General features: G+C 35.5%; 2 protein-coding genes across 2 annotated transcripts; both read left to right on the forward strand.

The window, feature by feature from the left end:
* The first annotated feature begins 4,269 nt into the window (after positions 1–4,269).
* Positions 4,270–11,214, forward strand: LOC109182652. Its single transcript, XM_019332804.1, has 3 exons — positions 4,270–4,557; positions 5,269–5,511; positions 10,813–11,214. The coding sequence occupies exons 1-3, from the start codon at positions 4,270–4,272 to the stop codon at positions 11,143–11,145; spliced, it is 864 nt and encodes a 287-aa protein (XP_019188349.1). The 3' UTR covers positions 11,146–11,214.
* Positions 11,215–18,834: 7,620 nt separating this feature from the next.
* On the forward strand, positions 18,835–21,046 carry LOC109182933 (transcription factor DIVARICATA-like). Its single transcript, XM_019333190.1, has 2 exons — positions 18,835–20,072; positions 20,160–21,046. The coding sequence occupies exons 1-2, from the start codon at positions 19,621–19,623 to the stop codon at positions 20,641–20,643; spliced, it is 936 nt and encodes a 311-aa protein (XP_019188735.1). The 5' UTR covers positions 18,835–19,620; the 3' UTR covers positions 20,644–21,046.
* The last annotated feature ends 744 nt before the right edge of the window (positions 21,047–21,790 follow it).

Here is a 21,790-nt window from a genome sequence, read left to right on the forward strand (position 1 = left end):
GGTGGCACATGAGAATGTGATGCATACATTCATCACTTGTGATTACTCTAAACATGTTTGGAATATTTCAGGATTGCCTATAACAAATATTGTTGTCAACTCATTCCCCGAGTGGCTAACGATTGTGCTTACAATGTTAATAGAGGATCAAAGTGGAGCTGCTTTATCGCTTATGGAGATGCAGACAGTCAGCCGTATGGGACGGCGCACTGCCGCACCCTTCGGCAGCTTGGAGGCAGGCCACGGCAGCGCTACACTCCTTCCGGCAGGTTGTACGCCGCTGCTCCTCTACACCCACGGCGGCCACGGCAGAAAACGACGGAGGCACCATGCCACGGTGCTACATGGATGCGGGATACCGGGAGGACACGGGAGAGGCTACGTACGGCATTGTGTTGTTGTCTCCAGAAGGATCTTTTTTTGCGGCAAAAAATGGAAGACTTCCGAATTGTTTGTCGTCGTTTATGGCGGAGACTTTGGCATGTAAGGAAGCTCTATCCTGGCTATTGGAGAAGAATATAACAACGGTCACCCTTCAAATAGACTGTTTACAGCTGAGGAATGCTATACGAAAGAATTCAACTACAATAATGTCCTATGTTGGAGTCGTAATAGACCAATGTAGGAATTTAATTTCGTCTTTTAATTACGTCTTTTTAAATCATATTTCTAGGCAGATTAATTCGCATGCGCATACGCTAGCTTCGTTAGCTTTTATTCCGGATCAAGCTATGTATTAGGATTATGTCCCCCCTGACTGCATTGCAACTTTGATTCATTAATACAATCATTCATTGATTGGTTTTCAAAAAAAGTGTAAGCTCTTCTTTTAAAAAAAATAATAATAATAAACTGAAATATTTTAGAAATTAAAGCTTAAATAAAAATTTTAAAATTTTAAAATACGAAATTTAATATGCTTGTTAAATTTATATTTTAGTTTTATTTAAAATTAAAATTCAAAGAATTAGTAGTATTTAAAAGTAAAAATAAAATCTCGATTAACCACAAGTTCATGTATTGTCTAAACTATATAATAACTGTTCATGTTACAATTCTTGTCAATAATGAACCTTTACAGGGCGTTTGGTTGGAGAGATTTTAAATTCCCTTCCCACTTAATTCCCACCTAATTCTAAATGCCATTAAATTTCGTAGTTTGGTTGAAGGGAATTGCAATTCCATGGAATTGCAATTTCCCCATTTTCATGGAATTAAAATCCCATGCCCCCTGAGATTTTAATTCCTCGGAAAAAAAGATAGTGATGAGTCAAAATTACCCCTTCCTTTTTTTTTTTTTTTAACATAAAATTAATGTCTAACAACAATAATAGACATTTTTGACTTTATACTACTTATTCTCTTTTAATTCCCATGTATACCAAACATTGAAATTGAAATTCCCAGTAATTCTATTCTTGTCAACCAAACACTGGAATTTAAATTCTCACTTTATTCCCAGTAATTCAACTCTCATGGAATTACAATTCATTTCCCACATAATTCCACCCTTCCAACCAAACGCCCAATCGTTATGCCTTGGACCCGTGTCCAGCATGCTTGCTGGACACGGGTAGCAGTGCCTACCTCTTTTTTTTTTTAATTTCAGATCACTTTGTTATAGAAGTATATGTTCATAATTTTATTACTATATGTTAATAACTATACATTCATAACTCTATAACTGTACATTCATAACTCTATAACTGTACATTCATAACGTCATAACTGTACATTCATAACTCCATAATTGTACATTCATAATTTTCGAAGCTCTATGTTCACAATTTTAGAGCTCTATGTTCATAATTTTATCACTATATGTTCATAATTGTAAGTTCATAATGTTAGAGCTCTCTGTTCATAATTCGATCAATAACTGTACATTCATAATTCCATAACTGTAGATTCATAATCTCATAACTGTAGATTCATAACTCCATACCTGTAGATTCATAACTCTATAACTGTACATTCATAATCTTCGAAGCTCTATATTCACAATTTTAAAGCTCCATGGTCATAATTTTATCACTATATATGTTCATAATTGTAAGTTCATAATGTTAGAGCTCTGTGTTCATAATTTCATAATTGCATAACTGTACATTCATAACGGCATAACTGTACATTCATAATCAAAAAAAAAAAATAACGCCGTTAACGGCAAAACGCGCGCGATTTTTTTTTTTTAACTAAATGACGCGTTTTTTTTAAAAAACGATGTCGTTTTGGGCCCGTGTCCACAATTCATTGTGGACACGGGTCCAGGGCATAATTTGCCCCAAACGCCCTGTTAATTGCCAATTCTAAAACTAAATCGAACCAAATTGCGGCCACCTTTAGTCGAAGAGATCAGAAGGACTTTTATGTCTCTTAAATAATTAAAGAAAAAGGATGTTTTATGCATATAGCAACTTTTTTTTTTAAGGTCAACCAATGGGTTGTATTCCTGTAATTGAATCAGGTGGGACATCGTCCCAGCACATAGCTGTATCGTAATTAAAAGCTGTAGAAACTAGACTATGAGCTAAATACTTTGGCGATTTAGGAATATATAAAATCAATTAACATGATGTAAAGGAAGACATGTGTGCTCTACACCCATCAATAGCGTAACCAACGTAAGATCGGAGCGGACCACTTGTTGCGGTTAAATACCTCTGTAAAGTTGACAATCTGTAAAAAGATGAACGGTTAACTCACCGCGCATATATAGCCACGAGAGTGCTTCCTTACACGCATATACATCAGTCATGAGTGGAAAAAACAATGCGGTAAGGATGTACTGCAAGTCGAGATAAAGCTTCCATCCGCATTTGTGAGTAAAGCCCCAACCGAAGCCGTATTGTCCACATGATGGTAAGCCGCATCGATATAACATTTTCTGGGCTGTGCAACCAATGGTGGTTCGTTGTGCGTAGGAGTCGTAGCTGTAGGCAGTGGCGGTGGCATGGCCTCGCGTGAATGTGCAGCTCGGGCGGACTGCTGCGGCTGGACTTTAACATGCGAGCATGGCATATAGCAACTTCATTAGATGCTTTTTTTTTTTCTTTTTTTTTTTTAAGGTGGTTTGTTGCTTGGTTATTGAAAGAGAGAGACTAAGTTGAACAGAAGAGATGAGAGATAAGAAAATTAATTTGAAGGAGTGGTTGTCATAAAAAAAATATTTATAGGAGTGAACATTTTTTGTGCACCCATATATATATATATATATATATATATATATATATATATATAGTTGAGTTCAGGTGCGGCGATTCCTTCTCGAGCGGTCGTGTGAGCAAAATATACACCATCAACGTTAGGGAATGAACTACAAAAACACACACCACTATTGGAAATTATGAAATTTCTGACCACTTGAAAGTGATCTTAAATCAAGTTCATACCAAAAAGTGGTCGGAAATAGCAACAAAGGTTTTTTCGAATACCAAAAATGGCCGGAACAAGACTTTCGACTTGATTTAAGATCACTTTCAGGTGGTCGGAAATTTCATAATTTCCAGTAGTGCACAAACTAGGTACACATCACCAAAAACACACCATTAGGTATGACTAAAAGCATCAAACAATGTTCGGAAATACACCATTAGTGGTAGGGAGGTATATGGTATATTTTTTTTTTGGGTGTGTTGTGTATTTTTTGGTGTATTTTTGCATTTCATTGTTGTGTGTTTCTCTTACACTATTAGTGCATATTGTTAACACTATTGAGGTATTCTGAAAACCGCCGCACGGGAGGGTGTTGCCGCATTTGAATTTTTTCATATATATATGTGTGTGTGTGTGTGTGTGTTGCGTTGGCGCACACCAACTCTGGCCTACTCATCAAAACAAAAATATACAAGATCAGAGTTCTCTTATTTGTATAATACCTATAGCACATGTATTTATTCACAACAATATTGATATATTTGTCACCAAAATAAAAGTTTTTTTTTTCATCAATAACTCATTATTAATTACTCCGTATTAAATCATCTTAGGAGGGAAACCAGACCAACTTGGTTGGATTTACACGCCATATGGTTAATTATTATCCACACATTCATAACAATTGTCCAGTTGTAAATCTCAAATCAGAGAGAAATACGCATACACGGATGTATTTCAACGCTACTACTTTCCTACTGCATCACAATATACCAACTCCCCATTTGGCCATATATATCCAATATCCCATAAGAAATTAAAAATATATGAATCAGGAATCCGATAGATATCCTCAATTGGAACAAGAAAGCTAAGGTTATTGTTTTGGATCCAATGGCTAGTTTACATATTTATCGTCGAAGCAAAACCACATCGGCTGCCAGAAAGGATATGATAAGTCAGCTTCCAGACGATGTAAAGGAAAAGATTTTAGAGTGTTTGCCCACTCCAGACGCTGCTAGAACTGCTCTACTCTCGACTGACTGGAAAGATGTTTGGTTGCGCCATGGACGACTTGATTTCAATACCCATTTCTTCAAATGTCTTAGAAAATGCGAAGGTGATAAACGCGTGGCGCTCGTGAGCACCATAAATGACATTCTCTTGCACCGTGCTGGTCAGGTTAAGAAATTTACTTTACATATTTCTTGCCGGAAGATCCTAAGCCGCAGCAGTCTGACTTAGATCGTTGGTGCCGTTATCTATCAAGAAATGGCGTTGAGGAGCTTAATATCAGTATAAGTGGAAAAAAGTATAGGCTGCCGTCTTGTATAGTCTCGTGCCGAACAATTAAGCAATTGAAACTGGGCGGTTTTGATTTTGATTGCCCGATAAATGCTGGTTGTGTATTTCCTAGTGTTACATCATTAGTTTTCCATGATGTTGATTTTAAGAGTAGAATTAATGGGGGAGTTATCTCTAATCTTGGGAAGCTTGCTTTCCGTTGTTGTGTTGGGATCAATTATTTTAAGATCATTGCTCCAAAACTTAAAAGCTTGGATTTGGCACGTTGTTTTTGTGCGGTTGAACGGAGTTGGTTGTCGCCTCATCTGAGACCAATTAAGACTCTTTGCATAAATGGTCATTTATTATGGGTGAGAATGAATCTTTACTTTCTGCATCTTAATCCAAGTACACAAAGATATCTACTTTTTATTTTACCCTCCATCTAACCTAATTCGCTGTTTGGCCGCTAGGGAATTTTGTTTCTTTTTTCTTTACTACTGGAAATTATGAAATTTTCGATCAACGGAAAGTGATCTTAAATCAAGTTGAAAGTTCGTTCCCACCACTTTTGATATCCGGAAAAACCCTCACTTTTTGTTACTTTAGGTGGTCGGAAATTCCATATGGCTAGAGTTCTTCTCATGGCTAATTTTTGTTTCCTTTACTGTCTCAAAGATTAATGATGTTGCAGTAGCCACACAGGCGTTCCCAACAGCAAGGAATCTGCAAGTAATCACGATCTATGATTTGAACTTTGGTCGGGGGAAGCAGATCACTAGTGCTTTGGAATTGCTTCAGAGATCCCCCAACCTATGCGAACTGGAGATTATTATAGAAACAGACACGCTGGTAAGACATGAACCCTACTGAAATCGTGTTTGTGTTTTTTTTTTCCCTCAAATTCCCTCATGGTTGTATGTGTTTTTTCATTCTTGTTGAGTTATAGCCGAGTGAGTGGGATGGCACTGCTTTGAGACTTGTGAGGGACGGTTGCTTTATCAATCAAGATTTGAAGATGCTTAAGACAATAAAGATTGAGTCCTTTAGTGGATCCATATTAGAAATGCATTTTGTGAAAGCATTGCTCTCAAAATCCCCTGCACTAGAGAAAATTGTTATCCAGGAATCAGCTAATATTGATGCTACTATGGCATTCAAAATTCCAAGAGAGTTGTTGAGCTTTCCTCGTATATCTCCGAAGGCACAACTTGTATTCATGGAGTGCAAGTCTAAGTATAGCCTGATTGCACCTCCATGGACCATAAAAATGTGATCAATAATGGTTGTGCTAGAAAGCCTAGAAGCTAAGTGACAATTTTTTGTAGGATGGAATTTTGTTTCCTAGGCTGGTCAATAAGTATTACTCCTTACCCCTTATGAGTCTTTATCTCTGACATCTATGAACTGCCTTAGTTTTAACTTTTAAGTATGAACATTTAGTTCAAATGTATTGAATTAAGTTATGGACTATAATGCAACTTGTGACTTTGTGCGATACTTTGCAGTTCTAATACTATACTATCTATAAAAGAATGTATGTTGAATAGATTGTGATATGATTTGTGTATAAACCAAATTCTCAAAAAGTGAATAAATAATTTGTTTTGACAAAAAACTTTGAAATTAGTCGCTGGCTGAATAACCATAAAGTTTTAAGTTTAACTCTCCAAACGGTTGACATTCTTACTACCTTCTAGATAGGTCCTAACTCTCCAAACGGTTGGCTGAATAACCATAAAGTTTTAAGTTTAACTCTCCAAACGGTTGACATTCTTACTACCTTCTAGATAGGTCCTAACTCTCCAAACGGTTGACATTCTTACTACCTTCTAGATAGGTCCTTTGTGCGCTACACTAACAAGACAAGACGAGATGAAAAGTTTTACTCTTTCGTAATAGCTGTCTATATATCTTGAGAAGCTTGTTTTGGATGATTGTGAATGGATTAAAGATTGTTTGCTATTATATTGGTTATAGATATGGGGTTGAATGAAGATGGTTTAGGCTTCGTTTGGAAGCAATTAATTAAGACTCTTTGCTTTTGTGTCTTTTTAGTTTGTTGTCGCTTGAGAATCACTTCTTCTTTCTCATTCTCTTCATGCAAATGAACAATAGTTACTTTTCTTTTCAATGCTCTCACTACTATAGAATGTCGAGAAAGAAACCATGAATGAAGCTAATAGTTCCCGCGCGTCACCCACTATCCCTAATAAACAAAATGGCAAGTATCAAAGTCACAGGACAATCAAATTACTATGTTCACATATTACTTAGCCAAGATTTCTCTTAAATATGCCTCCAAAGTTTCACTGCCCACCAATACAACTTTAATAGAATAGAATAGAATAGCAGTACAAATGGTAGTACCAGAATTCTCTCCTATTTTGATATATCACCTATTGCATATAGTTGTAGTACAATTGTACAAATTGAGTGTGGCCACATGCAATGCAAAGCAGATTGTATTTTAACACTATTATAATTAAAATTTAATAACAGCTTTGTAGTTAAGGGCAGCAGCATACGTACTTCTCTGTACCAAAATATAAACAAAGAGGCCAGGCTTCAAAATCAAATGTACTGTACTACTTTCTGCTTAAAGTTAGCATTATATTATATATCCATACTATATACTTATTATCGATTTGATTCCATTATACTAGTTTGGTATGTTCCTGGTTTTTTAAGTCTGTTTACCCTACTATTGCGCATTGTATCATGCATCTGGACAGGGCCAAAGAAGTGTGGGAAGATCTAAAGAGGAGATTCTCTCTATATATACAGATGAAGAGATGATAGAAGCAACTAAGTGTACTTGAATTGTATGATTGTAATGTGTATTGCCTCCATCTATCAAAAACATATATCTCTTAATTTGATTAACTCGTTCTAAACTCCGTGGCACAGGCGTTGCACGGACACCGCACGGCACACCCAAACTGGAGCCCGGTGGCGATCCGGTCTGCGCTGATGACGACGGCGTAACCGTCGACAACCGCGGCAAAACAATGACGGTCGAGACTCGAGAGCACCGGAAACTCATCAACCGTGATGGATTTTGGCTCCGGCCACGTTCATCCCCAGAAAGCGATGAATCCCCGGCTGGTCTACAACATATCCTCGTACGACTACGTCGATTTCCTCTGCAACTCCAACTACACCACCAACAACATCCACGTCGTCACCAGAAAATACGTCGATTGCCGCGACACCAAACGCGCCGGCCACGTCGGAAACCTAAACTACCCTTCATTCTCGGCCGTTTTCCAACAATACAACAAGCACAAACTCTCCACCCAAGAAGTGAAATTACAAATCTGTCTTCAGTTTTAAGTCTTAAAAATGAGACTTTGACTTTAGGACAATTTCGGGTAAAAAATGCATAGTTGGGGACTAAATTGAAGAATTTTGGCAATCGTTATATCGTGCACCAGGGTGTACAATGCATTGTGTGTCCCGCCATGTCCAAAACGACGTCGTTTTGTTACGTTTATGTGTATTCTGTTATGCAATATGTACATTCTGTTATAATATTTGATACAATAAAAAAAATTAATACATAATAATACTGACACTCAAAACAATTAATATACACATACCTAGAAGGGCGGGGCCATAAATTATGATCAATGGGGGCGAAAAATAAAAGAAAAGACTTCAAAATGTGGCTAGCAGCAAGATTTGATCTCTAAATCTTTTATAATAAAAACTCACTATTGACTAATTAAGCTACCTCAACTTTTAATAACTTTTATATGTAATATAATAAATTATGCATGTATCTATATTAAATCATATACTATATACTATACACACACATAATGGGGGTGGGGGAGGGAGGCAACTGCCCCATTGCCCGGATTTTCCCTTGCACATATCTGCAAAGCACATGAATAATGTTATTATGTATTCTAATGTCTTTGGCAATAAAAACTAATTTCTTATATAAGTGAAAATTTCATGTGTAACTGTTGGAAAACTTTTTTGTATTAACGTAAATGAATATGAGAAAGAAATTTATGATAGCTACAAATATGAATATGAGAAAGAGTTACTTCTTGTGTAGGTGCAAATTTGTAATGTGTAGCTTTTGAAAAGCTGTTTTGAATGAATATGATAAAGAAATGTATAACGGGCATGAATATGAAGAGAATATGAATAAGAATTCGACAAAGGGTTACTTTTTCTATAAGTGCAAATTTTATACGAGTAAGTTTTGAATAATGTTTGTATGATTGAAATATGAATATGATAAAGATTATAATTATTATTTTTTTTAGGCTTAATAAATGCAATGAGAAAAGAGGAAAACTTTGGGGCTAGAGAATATTCTAAGGATGTAATTTCAATTTACTTTTATATATTCTTTGAAATTATATATCTACTTCACAAGTTTTATTTGATTAAAGTACCTATGAAGTCCATGTACTATAGTGTTTTATTCAATTTAGTCCTTATACCTTTATTCTGTTCAATTTAGTCCCTCTACTTTAAAAAGTGGTGAAACTAAGGACAGTTTTCCAAATCTCATTAGGAATATGGTTGTAATTATTTATTTTGGACTTATTAATTTAATATATTGGTGGTAAAAATAATTAATTTTAAATATTTATAAAGTAATATATGAGTAGGAATATAAATATTGTCACCGCTAAGTAACCTAAGTTAACGATAATATTAACACTGTTAACTATTGTCCTCAATTGCACCACTTTTGAAAGTGTAGTGATTAAATTGAACAAAATAAAGGTATAAGGACTAAATTGAACAAAACGTTATAGGCTCTGTTTGGCAAACCTAGCTGAAAAGCTATAAGCTCGGAGCTGAAAACTGAAGAGCTATTAAGCTAGCTGTTATGATTGAAAGTGTTTGGTAAAATTAGCTTTTTGATAAGCTGATAAATGTAAAGACTAAAAAGGGCATCTTCATAAAATTTAAATTAGTTTGTTTACATATTAAAATTCAACATTTTGTCTTTAAAAAAATTAACATTTTAAAATAAAACTATTACGGTAATCATGATCTAACATCTCATAATGAAGTAGCAATATTGTTGCAAATCTAATAATAATCATAATAATAATAATAATAATAATAATAATAATAATAATAGTAATAATAGTAATAATAATAATAATAGTAATAATAGTAATAATAGTAATAATAGTAATAATAGTAATAATAGTAATAGTAATAATAGTAATAATAACAATAACAATAACAATAACAATAACAATAACAATAACAATAACAATAACAATAACAATAACAATAATAATAATAATAATAATAATAATAATAATAATAATAATAATAATAATAATAATAATAATATATGCAGTGAAAGTTGCGGATGAAGGAGAAGAGAAAATGGTTTTAATTGTGAAGGGTAAATTATGGAAAAAAAAAAGTTAGGAAGCTAGGAGCTTATTTTGAAAAGCTACCTAAGGTAGTGTTCCAAAATAAGCTCTATTTTAAGCTAGGAGCTTATTTTGGAAACATTACCAAACAGAACTTATAGCTTATTAGTAGCTTAAAATAAGCTATAAGCTCCTAAATAAGTTCTTCCAAACAGAGTCATAGTATAGGGATCTCGAAGGTACTTTGACCGTTTTATTTTTGCACATTTAACTTTGTGTTTTAAAAGTTATTTCACATTTAATTTAATATATTCAAATGCATTTATTTTGTAATCATTTCATGAACTCTTTTTTTTTTTTTCTTTTAACTCTAAATTAAAATTAAAATTTACATTACAGTTTTAACATAGTTGTCATGGGTAGGATGACAATGGGTCGGGTGTGAGTCGGGGAGAGCTACATCCATTAGATCACCCGACCAAACATATATTTTCTCCACCCACCCCCAGCCCCACCGGGTGCGGGTTCCCATTACGGGTACCCACCACTTATCATCTTATTATTTTTTTAAATAAATAATTATTAAATTACTTACACATAATAAAATAATAAAATTAATTAGTGATAATAAAACATAAAATAATAGAAATACTTAAATATATACTTAAATATAATAACTAAATTGTTAATTTTTAAAAATAAACTTAGTAGTTTAGATATAAAAATAGTAAAAAGATACACGAAGTTATAAAAACGGTTGTATGTGTTTTTCGTTCTTGTTGAGTTATAGCCGAGTGGGTGGGATGACACTGCTTTGAGACTTACGAGGGATCCAGACAGTTGCTTTATCAATCAAGATTTGAAGATGCTTAAGACAATAAAGATTGAGTCCTTTAGTGGATCCATGGTAGAAATGCATTTTGTGAAAGCATTGCTCTCAAAATCCCCTACACTAGAGAAAATTGTTATCCAGGAATCTGCTGATATTGATGCTACTATGGCATTCAAAATTCCAAGAGAGTTGTTGAGCTTTCCTCGTATATCTTCGAAAGCACAACTTGTATTCATGGAGTGCAAGCCTACTTATAGCCTGGTTGCACCTCCATGGACCAAAAAAATGTGATCAATAATGGTTGTGCTAAGCTAAGTGACAATTTTTTGTAAGGCAAGGATGGAATTTTGTTTCCTAGGGTGGTCAATAAGTATTACTAACTCCTTCCCTCTTATGAGTCTTAGCTTAGTTTTACCTTTTATGGCCTGTTTGTTTCACGGAATAGGCCGAGAATGACATAGCATTCCCAGTAATAGGCCTATTCCTTTATTTGGTAACTATTTCTATTACCCGGAATAATATTCCTGGTAATAGCCTATTACCTCAAATAAGGTAATAGCTATTACTAGGGTCCCCCCTGGTATTAGCCTATTACTGAACGCTCAGGAATAGATTTTAGAATCTATTTTCTTTTTTACCATTTTCTTTAACCTAATTTTTTTATCCTATATATAAATTTATCCTATTTCACCACCGTCGTCACCACCACAACCATCACCGCCGCCACCACCATCGCCACAACCGTTGTCGCCCCCACCACCACCGCCGCCCCCACCACTGCCACCGCCACCACCACCACTACCACCCCAGCACCACCACTGCCACCACTACCATCACCACCATCGCCTCCGCAGCCGCCACCACCACCACCGCCACCAGAACCACCACCCAGCAGCACCACCGCCACCACAACCGTCGCCGCCCCCACCACCACTGCCACAACCGTCACCGTCAACCGTCACCGTCACCACCACCACCGTCGCCCCCACCACTGCCACCGCCACCACCACCACTACCACCCCAGCACCACCACCACCACCATATCCACCATCACATATTTTTATAAGGGTATTTATGTCTTTTAAAACATATTTCATTTATATTCCTTAAATCAACCAAACACTGTAATATAATTCCTAAAGTCTATTCCTTCCACGAACCAAACAATAAAATACAATTCCTATTCTATTCATTGCATATTTCATTCCTTATGGAATAGCATTCCTATTACCTCAAAATTCATTCCGTGAACCAAACGTGCTGTTAAAGTATGAATATTAGTTTAAATGTATTGAATTGAGTTTTTGGAGTGTAATGCAACTCGTGACTTTGTGCGATACTTTGTAGTTCTAATACATGATACTATCTTTAAAAGAATTTGTATGTTGAATAGATTGTAGATGACAATTGCTATACTAAAATCACATTCTTATTCATTCTACACACGTAACATTGAATCTTATTGGGATTCTCATGTTATAATATGGAGCTCATAAATACTTAATAGGTGTGAATGATATGATATGGGCCGGTTCATGGGTTAGTTTAATTTGAGCCACTCATGAGAGAATGTTTTGCAATCCTTGATGTCGACCATTATAAAAGACAAAATTATAAAAGACAAAATTATAAGATTTAATGAAAAATCATCCTCAATTCTTGCATCCTTAACAAAGTTAGCCACTGTCGTGGCTCCTTCTAAACCAATGGTAAAAAAAAAAAAAAAAAAAAAAAAATGACGTCGTTTTGCTTAATTTTATTTTTTTTCGTGCGCCCAACTGCAACATACATTTTTATAACTCATAATGTACATTATTCTAAAGCATAATATACATTATTTTAAAATATAATATACATTATGTTACATCAGATGTTTCATTATTCTAAACATGTAATGTACATTATTTTAACACATAATGTACATTATTCTAACACGTAATGTACATTATTCTAACGCATAATGTACGTTATTCTAACACATAATGTACATTATTCTAAAACATAATGTACATTATTTTTACTCATAATATTCACGACGATGTTTTGGACCGTGGTCCACACAACTGTAGCTATTTGTTAGATTGCCCTAGCTTATTTTATAAAAAATAAAATTAATTTTATGTGTTGAATAAACTACCAATTAGTATTGTAAAGAAATATCTAACACAATTTTTTTTTTGTTTACATTAACAACTGATTTTATTTTTGTCTTTTCCTATTTTATATTACTAAGCGCATCTGAATGCCTCTTTCTATTTTAGGGTGTGTTTGGAAACCTGGAAAATGAGTTCTGGAAATCATTTTCCAAGTTTCCAGTGTTTGGATGTGCCTGGAAAATCAAGTCAACGGAAATCATTTTCCGTTGACTTTGGAAAATAGGCTTGTTTTGGAGGAAAATGACTTCCCCTTTTTTTGGGGGGAAGTCATTTTCCAACTTTTACACCAACATCACACCACCACCAACATCATCAACACCATACCACCATCACCACCACTATTGCCGCCGCCACCACCACTATACCCCCGCCACCATCACACCACCACCACAACCACCACAAACACCGCAACCACCACCACCACCACCATACCACCGCCACCATCGCCGCCGCCACCACCACCACACCATCGCTGCCGCCACCACCACCACCACCACCATACCACCGCAACCACCGTCGCCGCCACCACTACCACCATACCACCGCTGCCGCCATCACCACCATACCACCGCAACCACCGCCACCATACCACCGCAACCACCGTCGCCGCCACCACCACCATACCACTACAACCACTGTCGCCGCTACCACCGCCACCACCACCATACCACCACAACCACCATCGCCGCCACCACTACCACCATACCACCGCCACCGCCATCACCACCATACCACCGCCACCACCACCACACCACCGCCATCACACCGCCACCGCCGTCGCCGCCACCACCATCATACCACCGCCGCCGCCACCACCACCACCATACCACCGCAACCACTGTCGCAGCCACCACCACCACCACCATCGCAACCACACGACCACTGCCACCACCGTCATACTACCACCACCATCACACCAACACCACTACCGTCGTCGCCGCCACCACCAGCATACTACCGCAACCACCGTCGCCGCTGCCACCATCATACCACCGCAACCACCGCCACCACCATCACACCGCCGCCGCGCCACCTCCACGACCATACCACCGCAACCACCACCGTCGCCACCACCACCATACCACCGCCACCACACCACCACCGTCATACCACCACCAATTATTATTATTATTATTATTATTATTATTATTATTATTATTATTATTATTATTATTATTATTATTATTGTTATTATTATTGTTATTATTATTATTATATAACGAATAACACCACTACCACTACACCACCACCACCACCATAATATTTTTGATATGTTATTAGTTTTTTTTTTTTTTTTTTGAAAAACATAGCTATTTTTTATTATATTTAAAATTAATATTATATTATTATATATTATTATACATGTTGTAATATTTTAAATAAAATAATTAAAATGTTTAATTATACAATTCTACTCATTTTCCAGAAAATGAACCAAACACAGAAAAACAGTTTTCCATAATGCAACCAAACACTGGAAAGGAAAATGTTTTCCAGAAAATGACTCATTTTCCAGAAAACATTTTCCAGAAGTCATTTTCCTGCTTTCCAAACGGACCCTTATATTTTAATATTTCAGTAGAATAAGAATATTACTTATTTCTTACACCTATATACTAAGACTAATGAGTAGCCTTATGATAGAGAACTATTTGGTAAATATTGTCCTGCATAAGGACATGTTTGGTAAATGGCGAATCCACCACCGAAATTGTTGTTTGGTAAAATGGCAATTTGGAGCAGCGATTTGCTCCAAACCACCAATATTGCAAATGTTGCAAAATGCAGCGTTTTGGGGAAAGAGTTTCTTTCCCAAAAACGCCCTTAACATATTAAAAAAAAAAAACAAAAAAAAAACTATAGGCTCCTTAATTAAGAAGCATGCACATCCGTTTGCCCAATGGATGGGCAAATCAATTAAAACATAGAGCCTTGAGGCTCCTTTTATAGGAGCTTCAAGGGTCCATTCCCCACTTCTCCCATCGATGTGGGATAAGTGGGGAAACAAAGGGGAGTCGCACCGGTTCCCTTTTATTTTTATGTTTTTTTTTTTTTTTAAATTTTCTCACCACCACCACCACCACCACCACTATTATTATTATTATTATTATTATTATTATTATTATTATTATTATTATACCCTTTAGGTTATTTTACATGTTAACCGCTAATCTAAATCGCTAATTTTACTAAACATCTTTTTACAAACCGCTAACACAATCTGCTAGTCAAATTCGCTAACACTATCTGCTAGTCAAACTCGCTAACACAATCTGCTAGTCAAACTCGCTAACACAATCCGCTATTTGCTAAAAGCTAACACAATCCGCTACCGCTAACCGCTGATTGCCAAACAAGGCCTTAAATCTTAAACTACAATGATTAAATTGAACAAATTTAAATTTTAGGTACAAGAACTAAATTGAAAATATATATATAGTACAAGGACCTAACATGTACTTTCACCCGCGCATACACACATAATGTTGTGACATTTTTATAAATAAAATGATAGTTATTCATAAAAATATAATCCGAGTAGGCGGGTCGAGGTCCTACGAGGTACCCACTACTCGGAATACCCTCCCAAATTATCTTACTTTATATATTAGTTTTTTTTTACATTATAAAATTTTACTATGTTTATAAACTAAAAGTTCATATTTCAAGTCTAGTAGGAGTAAAAATTTTGCACTCGATATTCACTTTAAAGTTAAAATATACAATAGTGTATAATATTTTCTCTAAAATTCACTAAAAATATAAGATTGGATCTTGACTTCCGATCTCAATTTCAAAAAAAAAAAAAAAAAGGAAAAAAAAAAAGCTGACTCTTAAATCTTAATTATGAGTTCTAACGTGCATAATGTAAAAGTGAGTAAAAGTTGAAAGTATAAAATGAGAATCTACCAAATATTTTTTAATTAATTATGCTTAGCTGCCTACATGCGGTAGGGACCACATCGAGGGTCCCGCATTTTTGGAACAGTAGTATCCAAACTTCGACACAGACCGGCTATGGACCAATGAAGATGGTTGAGGAAGACAAGTGGGTCCCACAACATCAGTAACTAATCTACCACTCCGAATTAAACTTGGATTTGGCAAAACTAGAAACCATTTTTAAAGATTTTAGAAGAATAAAATTCGATGTGTTAAAATTTTTTATTAAAATGTTCACGTGATATATTTTAATTGATCAATTATTGAATAATTTTTATTAGTTTATGTAATTAAGAAATTATGACTATCTGACTCTCTCACATAGGAAGTCAGATAGTCAGTAGTTCTAATTTCTATTTTTTTTTGTTTAAATTCACTCTTTCCATTATAATATTATTAACTAATATTATTAACCAATATTGAAAAATATCTATTGAACTTCTTTTTGTTATAATATTGTTAACTGACATTGAAAAATGAAAATGAAAATTAAAATATCAAAATCTATTCAACTTCTTTCATTTTTGTTTTCCAATCAATAGTACTATATCTTTTTATTATTTATTTATTTATTCACTTCTTTTTTGCTTTTTTTTTTTTTACCATTTTTAAATATTTCTTTGATACTATTATTTTTATAAGATAGTGTATTTTAATGTGATATTAGTTTACTAATATTTACTTATTTAATTGATAATAAATTTACTTCCTTGAAAGAAAAAAATTAATTATATTTTAATATTAGATACAACTCACAATGTAGTGCACATAAAAATAAGTAGTACCAAAAGAAAGGGGTCATTGACTCTACTTTATTTTAATTTGCAGCACGCATAGGTAAGGGGTTTAAAAATAATCAGATTATTAACTACTAATATGATAAACACAATTATTATCAATTGTCTCCTTGCAAGGTTGTCCTCGTATAAATGATAAGAATTTTCTATGATAGCACTCTTTGTTGTTTTTATTTGAATTTTTTTGTTTATTTTTTTTATTTAAAAAAACTCGAATAAAAAAAATGCTAAGCACCATTGCAATTATGTTGTGGTAAAATGTTAGGCACTAGTTTTTTTTTTTTTTTTTTTTTTTTAATCTTATGTAGTAAGGAGTGTTGAGTGTTAAAAATATAGGTGTGTAGCTTGATCCTAAACATAAATAATATTCTATCATGAAGGTTCAAAACCTTCCTATCAAGTGACGCTAACTTATGATTTTAAGTTAAGATGATCCTAGCCGCATATGCAATTCAACTAAACTCGATGTAGTCTAATAAATCGCTGAGTCATCCACTATCCTGTCAGATTAGCGTGTAGGATCATGGGAGTGATGAAATTTATCCTTTGTGGACAAGTTCAAATGATCATCAACTCTTTAAATTATAATTCTGTCAAGCGGAAGTGTAGGGTCCTAGGGGCATTAGGAATTTTGCTGGCAAATTATGCTGTGGAACCATGTCCACCTTGCAAGGTGGGTACGGTTCCAAAACAGCGTCGTTTTGGTGGAAAACGACGTCGTGTCAATTAAAAAAAAATTGCTTTCTTTTGCCGTTAACGACGTTTGTCTTCAAATACGGCAGTTTCCTTCCCACACTCTATGTTCAAAATTATAGAAGTCTATGTTCATAATTACTGAACTCTATGTTCATAATTATAGAATTCTATGTTCATAATTTTTGAACTCCATATTCACAATTATTGAATTCTATATTCACAATTACAGAACTATACTATGTTCATAATTTTTAAACTCTAGAAGTCTATGTTTATAATTACTGAACTCTATGTTCATAATTTTTGAACTCCATATTCATAATTATTGAACTACATATTCACAATTACATAACTCTATGTTCATAATTATAGAACTCTATGTTCATAATTTTTAAACCCTATATTCATAATTCTTGAACTCTATATTCACAACTGCAGAACTCTATATTAACAATTACGTAATAGTATATTCACAAATTTTTATGTCGCTGAATTCTTTTGACAATTTTTTTTTAAAATCTGATTGATGGAGGGAAAACGGTGCCACTAACGGTACCGTTACTCCCGAATTGCAGAACGACGTCGTAGTGGACACGAGTCCATGGCATAACATTGAATTTTGCCTTTTGTGGGCAAGTTCAAATGATTCTCAATCCCTTAAATTATAGTAATTGTTGGGCTTTTTTTAAGGAGTTGATTGGCACAAGGGTGTGAGACCCTAGGGTGAGAGAATTTTGCCTTTTGTGGGCAAGTTTAGATGATTCTCATCCCCTTAAAGAGTTGATTGGCACATATACCTTTTGTACCAGGTATAATTAAACATGATATATTTTATTGCACTAGTTATACCTTTTGCCTCTTCTACTAGGGTTCGATCCTGTGACCACCATTTGAAATGGTAACAGATGTGGCACCAAGTTGCTCTCCTTAATGGAGGTGGTATTGACTCTTTGTGCTTTAGTACAAGTATAAAAACACATACTGGTCTGTTTGGTAAATGACTATTAGCTGATTGTGTTAATTAGAGGGTATAACTAGTTGATAACATTAGCTGATTGTAGAAAGGTGTTTGGTAAATTAGTTGTTAGCTGATAGCGGTTTGATATAATTTCTTTTATCAAAAAAGCTAATTGAAAAAATTGTTTTGAACAACTTTTTAAATTAACGTTTTGGACTTACAAAAGGCTAATTAACCAAACACTTATATTAATTGTTTTCTAAAAGTTAAATAATTAATAGTGATCAAATAAGCTAATTATTTTACCAAACCGGACCACTATTTTCTTAAAATTTATGAGTGTTTAAACAAAAATTAAAAAGTAATAATTTGGTATCCACCATTGGCATTAGCATTAGCATTACCATCCCAGCTAGGCCTCCCTTCTGTGCTCCAGTTATTAATATGGCTCTTTGGTTTTTGTCTCTATTCTCTTTGGTTTTTCCGATTACGAGATTTTAATGTTCATACTCGAATTTCAGATTCATTCCTTGAAGCTCTTGCTCATCTTTTCTCTAAACATTATTTTCTTTTCATTCTCTCTATCTTTTTGTTGCTTTATCATTTGTAGCAGCTCACATCAATGGAAATTAAATAAAGCAGGAAAGCAGAAGAAGGCTTTCCCACTTTTCTCTTTACAGAAACCCCAAGCCCAAGCTTCCCGAAATTCTGAGCACTATCGGTTACATTTAAATATACAAGCAATCTGTATCTGAAGATTTGAAGGGTAAAACGTTTGTTGTTCTCACAGGGATCGGAGAAAGAATCAGTTCCTCATTCCAGCTCTCCTCTGTTACCAATTCTGTAAAAACTTTTGTTTTCTGGGAAAGTTTAGGTTTGGTTGGGGGATCTTACCAGAGATTGTGAGATTGTTTTGTCTGGTGTGGGTTTCAATTTGTTAATTGCAAAGTTTTGTGAGCTGAATTTTGTGTGATTTTGAAAAGGTGAGTCTTTTTCAGATTCCTCAAGGGTGGGGGGGTGGCTATAGTAAGATAGAGTATTCTGATTCCTTTAACCAAATGGGCTCTTGATTTAACACTGATATTGCCATTGTTAAACCTCCACCTCTCCACATTTCCTCTGCTTCTTCTCAACATATTCTTATCGATGAAAAATCTCAAATTCTTCATCTTCTTCAACTCCTGAGAATATAATTTTCCTGGCGTAAGTGGGGGAGATGGAGATTTTATTGCCGGCGGCGTCTTCTTATCTATCCAATTCCGGGTGGTTGTTTGAAGAAACGATGAGCTTCACCAAATGGACCCCTGCGGAGAACAAGGCATTCGAGAATGCTCTTGCTCTCTACGACAAGGACACGCCGGACCGGTGGAAGAAGGTGGCGGAAATGGTTCCCGGGAAGACGGTGTCGGATGTGATGAGGCAATACAAAGAATTGGAAGATGATATTAGTAGCATAGAGGCTGGGCTTATGGATTTGATTCCTTTTCCGGCGAATACCACTAGGTCTGCTTCTGTTTCTGCTTCGGCTTTTACATTGGAATGGGGATGTAGCCATCCTTTTGATGCTCAAAAGCAATGTTTCGCGGCCGGAGGGAAGCGACCCCCGGCGAATCGGCTGCCGGAGCAAGAACGGAAAAAGGGTATTCCCTGGACTGAGGAAGAACACAAGTGAGTAACGAATGAATCCATTGCTTTCTTCTTTTTTTCTGAATAAGCTCACAAGGTGTTTGATAATTTGCTCAAACAAACAAACAGGTTGTTTCTGATGGGCTTAAAGAAGTATGGAAAAGGTGACTGGAGAAACATTTCTCGCAATTTTGTGATCACCAGAACCCCAACCCAAGTCGCTAGCCATGCCCAGAAGTTCTTCATTCGCCAGCATTCCGGTGGAAAAGACAAGAGGAGAGCCAGCATTCATGACATAACCACCGTGAACCTCAACGAGAACCAGACGCCTTCCCCCGACACTAAGAATCCTCCCGGTTCAACAGACCAGCCCGTCGTGGTCTCCAGGCACCAAAAAATGCCCTTTCACTGGGATCACCTCGGGCTTAATTCAGCTCAGGCCAATTTGTTCATGTCCCCTCCTTATGGACTAGATTCTTCATATGGGATGAATAAAATGCAAAGCCTGGGCATTCAAAGAGCTGCTGCTATGCATCATGAGTCTTCTTACTTTGGATCTCAGATTATGCCCTTTCAGATTCAATCCGCTGCGCCTCAGTATTATCATGCTTGAGATTTGCATTCTAGAAAACCGGGAATAGCAAACACAAATACCGCTTCGTTTCAATTTACTAATCTAGCTAGCTCTGTTTCTGCTCTTCGATTCTCCTGTGAATATGGTTTTTGACTTTTTGGCCTTTTGATTTAGTCTTTCACTAAAGTTTATGTTCCTAGGGAGTCCATAATTCTGGAAATGGTTTGTCAAGAAAGCTTCAGTTATGATTGGAACAATGTAATTCCAGGCTCACTTTCTATAGAGTTGAGATTCAAGATTTTCAGGGGCAATCATCAATCTTGGCTAGACCCAAATCTGATAAGAAATGGGAGAGTCTTATGATGTCTGAAATCTTGCCAATTGTGCTTAAATTTACACACAGATTCTTCTGTTATATATATCTACTTGGGTGTTTACAACATTTTGCAAAGCTTTCTACTGATTCATCTACCTAAAGATGCTACCAAGTACTTGGAGCATTGTGTTTATTACCTTTGTTGATTATGATTAGCCAACAAAGTATATATTAATATTGACAGAATACTGTCATCTATACTATTATAGTTTGAGTTTGGCCCGGGACATAGCTCAATGGTCGAAAAGTTGAGTGTCGGTATAATGACCTAACAAATATGCGGGTTTGAATCCTACAAAAAAGACACTCAGACCCTGCGTCATTGATTTACATCTTCTCATCCATCGTGGGCAGGGCGTTGAACTTTCCAGAGTTTTAACTGTCTGTATACCAATTGCTCCAAACTGATAGGTTATTTCTATCCCTCGATCAACCCCACAAAAAAAAAAAAAAAAAAAAAAAAAAAAGTTGAAAGCCCTGCTATTAAATGGTTCCACATGGTGTTAGGTCTGCCTTACATTAGAATTTACCGACAAAAACCGAGTCTAGTTGACTCTGCTTGAATTATTTTTAGTCGAAGCTGAGTCTGATTTCCACTATGAAGCAATAAGCATCCTATTCTTGAATCCCTGGGGCAAAAACCAGTCACCCTTTCCTCTTCTTTGTTAATATACACAAAATCTCCTTATAAGAGCCTTGATTAATGATTATACAAATATGATTTTAAGAGAAAAAAACTGAGATTCTGTCAAGATTTTGTACGCTAATTAATGGGTAATTGTCTTCTTTTTTTTTTTTTTTTTTTTTTTT

The sequence above is a fragment of the Ipomoea nil genome, unplaced genomic scaffold (assembly GCF_001879475.1).
Source record: "Ipomoea nil cultivar Tokyo-kokei standard unplaced genomic scaffold, Asagao_1.1 scaffold1074, whole genome shotgun sequence".
Classification (NCBI taxonomy): Eukaryota; Viridiplantae; Streptophyta; class Magnoliopsida; order Solanales; family Convolvulaceae; genus Ipomoea; species Ipomoea nil.

Bases quoted from the DNA above. Each gene is read 5' to 3' on its own strand.
- LOC109182933 (XM_019333190.1), top strand. From the start codon at position 19,621: ATGGAGATTTTATTGCCGGCGGCGTCTTCTTATCTATCCAATTCCGGG. The intron at 20,073-20,159 runs GTGAGTAACGAA...ACAAACAAACAG, and splicing joins TGGACTGAGGAAGAACACAA to GTTGTTTCTGATGGGCTTAA.
- LOC109182652 (XM_019332804.1), top strand. From the start codon at position 4,270: ATGGCTAGTTTACATATTTATCGTCGAAGCAAAACCACATCGGCTGCC. The intron at 4,558-5,268 runs GTTAAGAAATTT...TTGTTACTTTAG, and splicing joins TCTTGCACCGTGCTGGTCAG to GTGGTCGGAAATTCCATATG. The intron at 5,512-10,812 runs GTAAGACATGAA...GTTGAGTTATAG, and splicing joins TTATAGAAACAGACACGCTG to CCGAGTGGGTGGGATGACAC.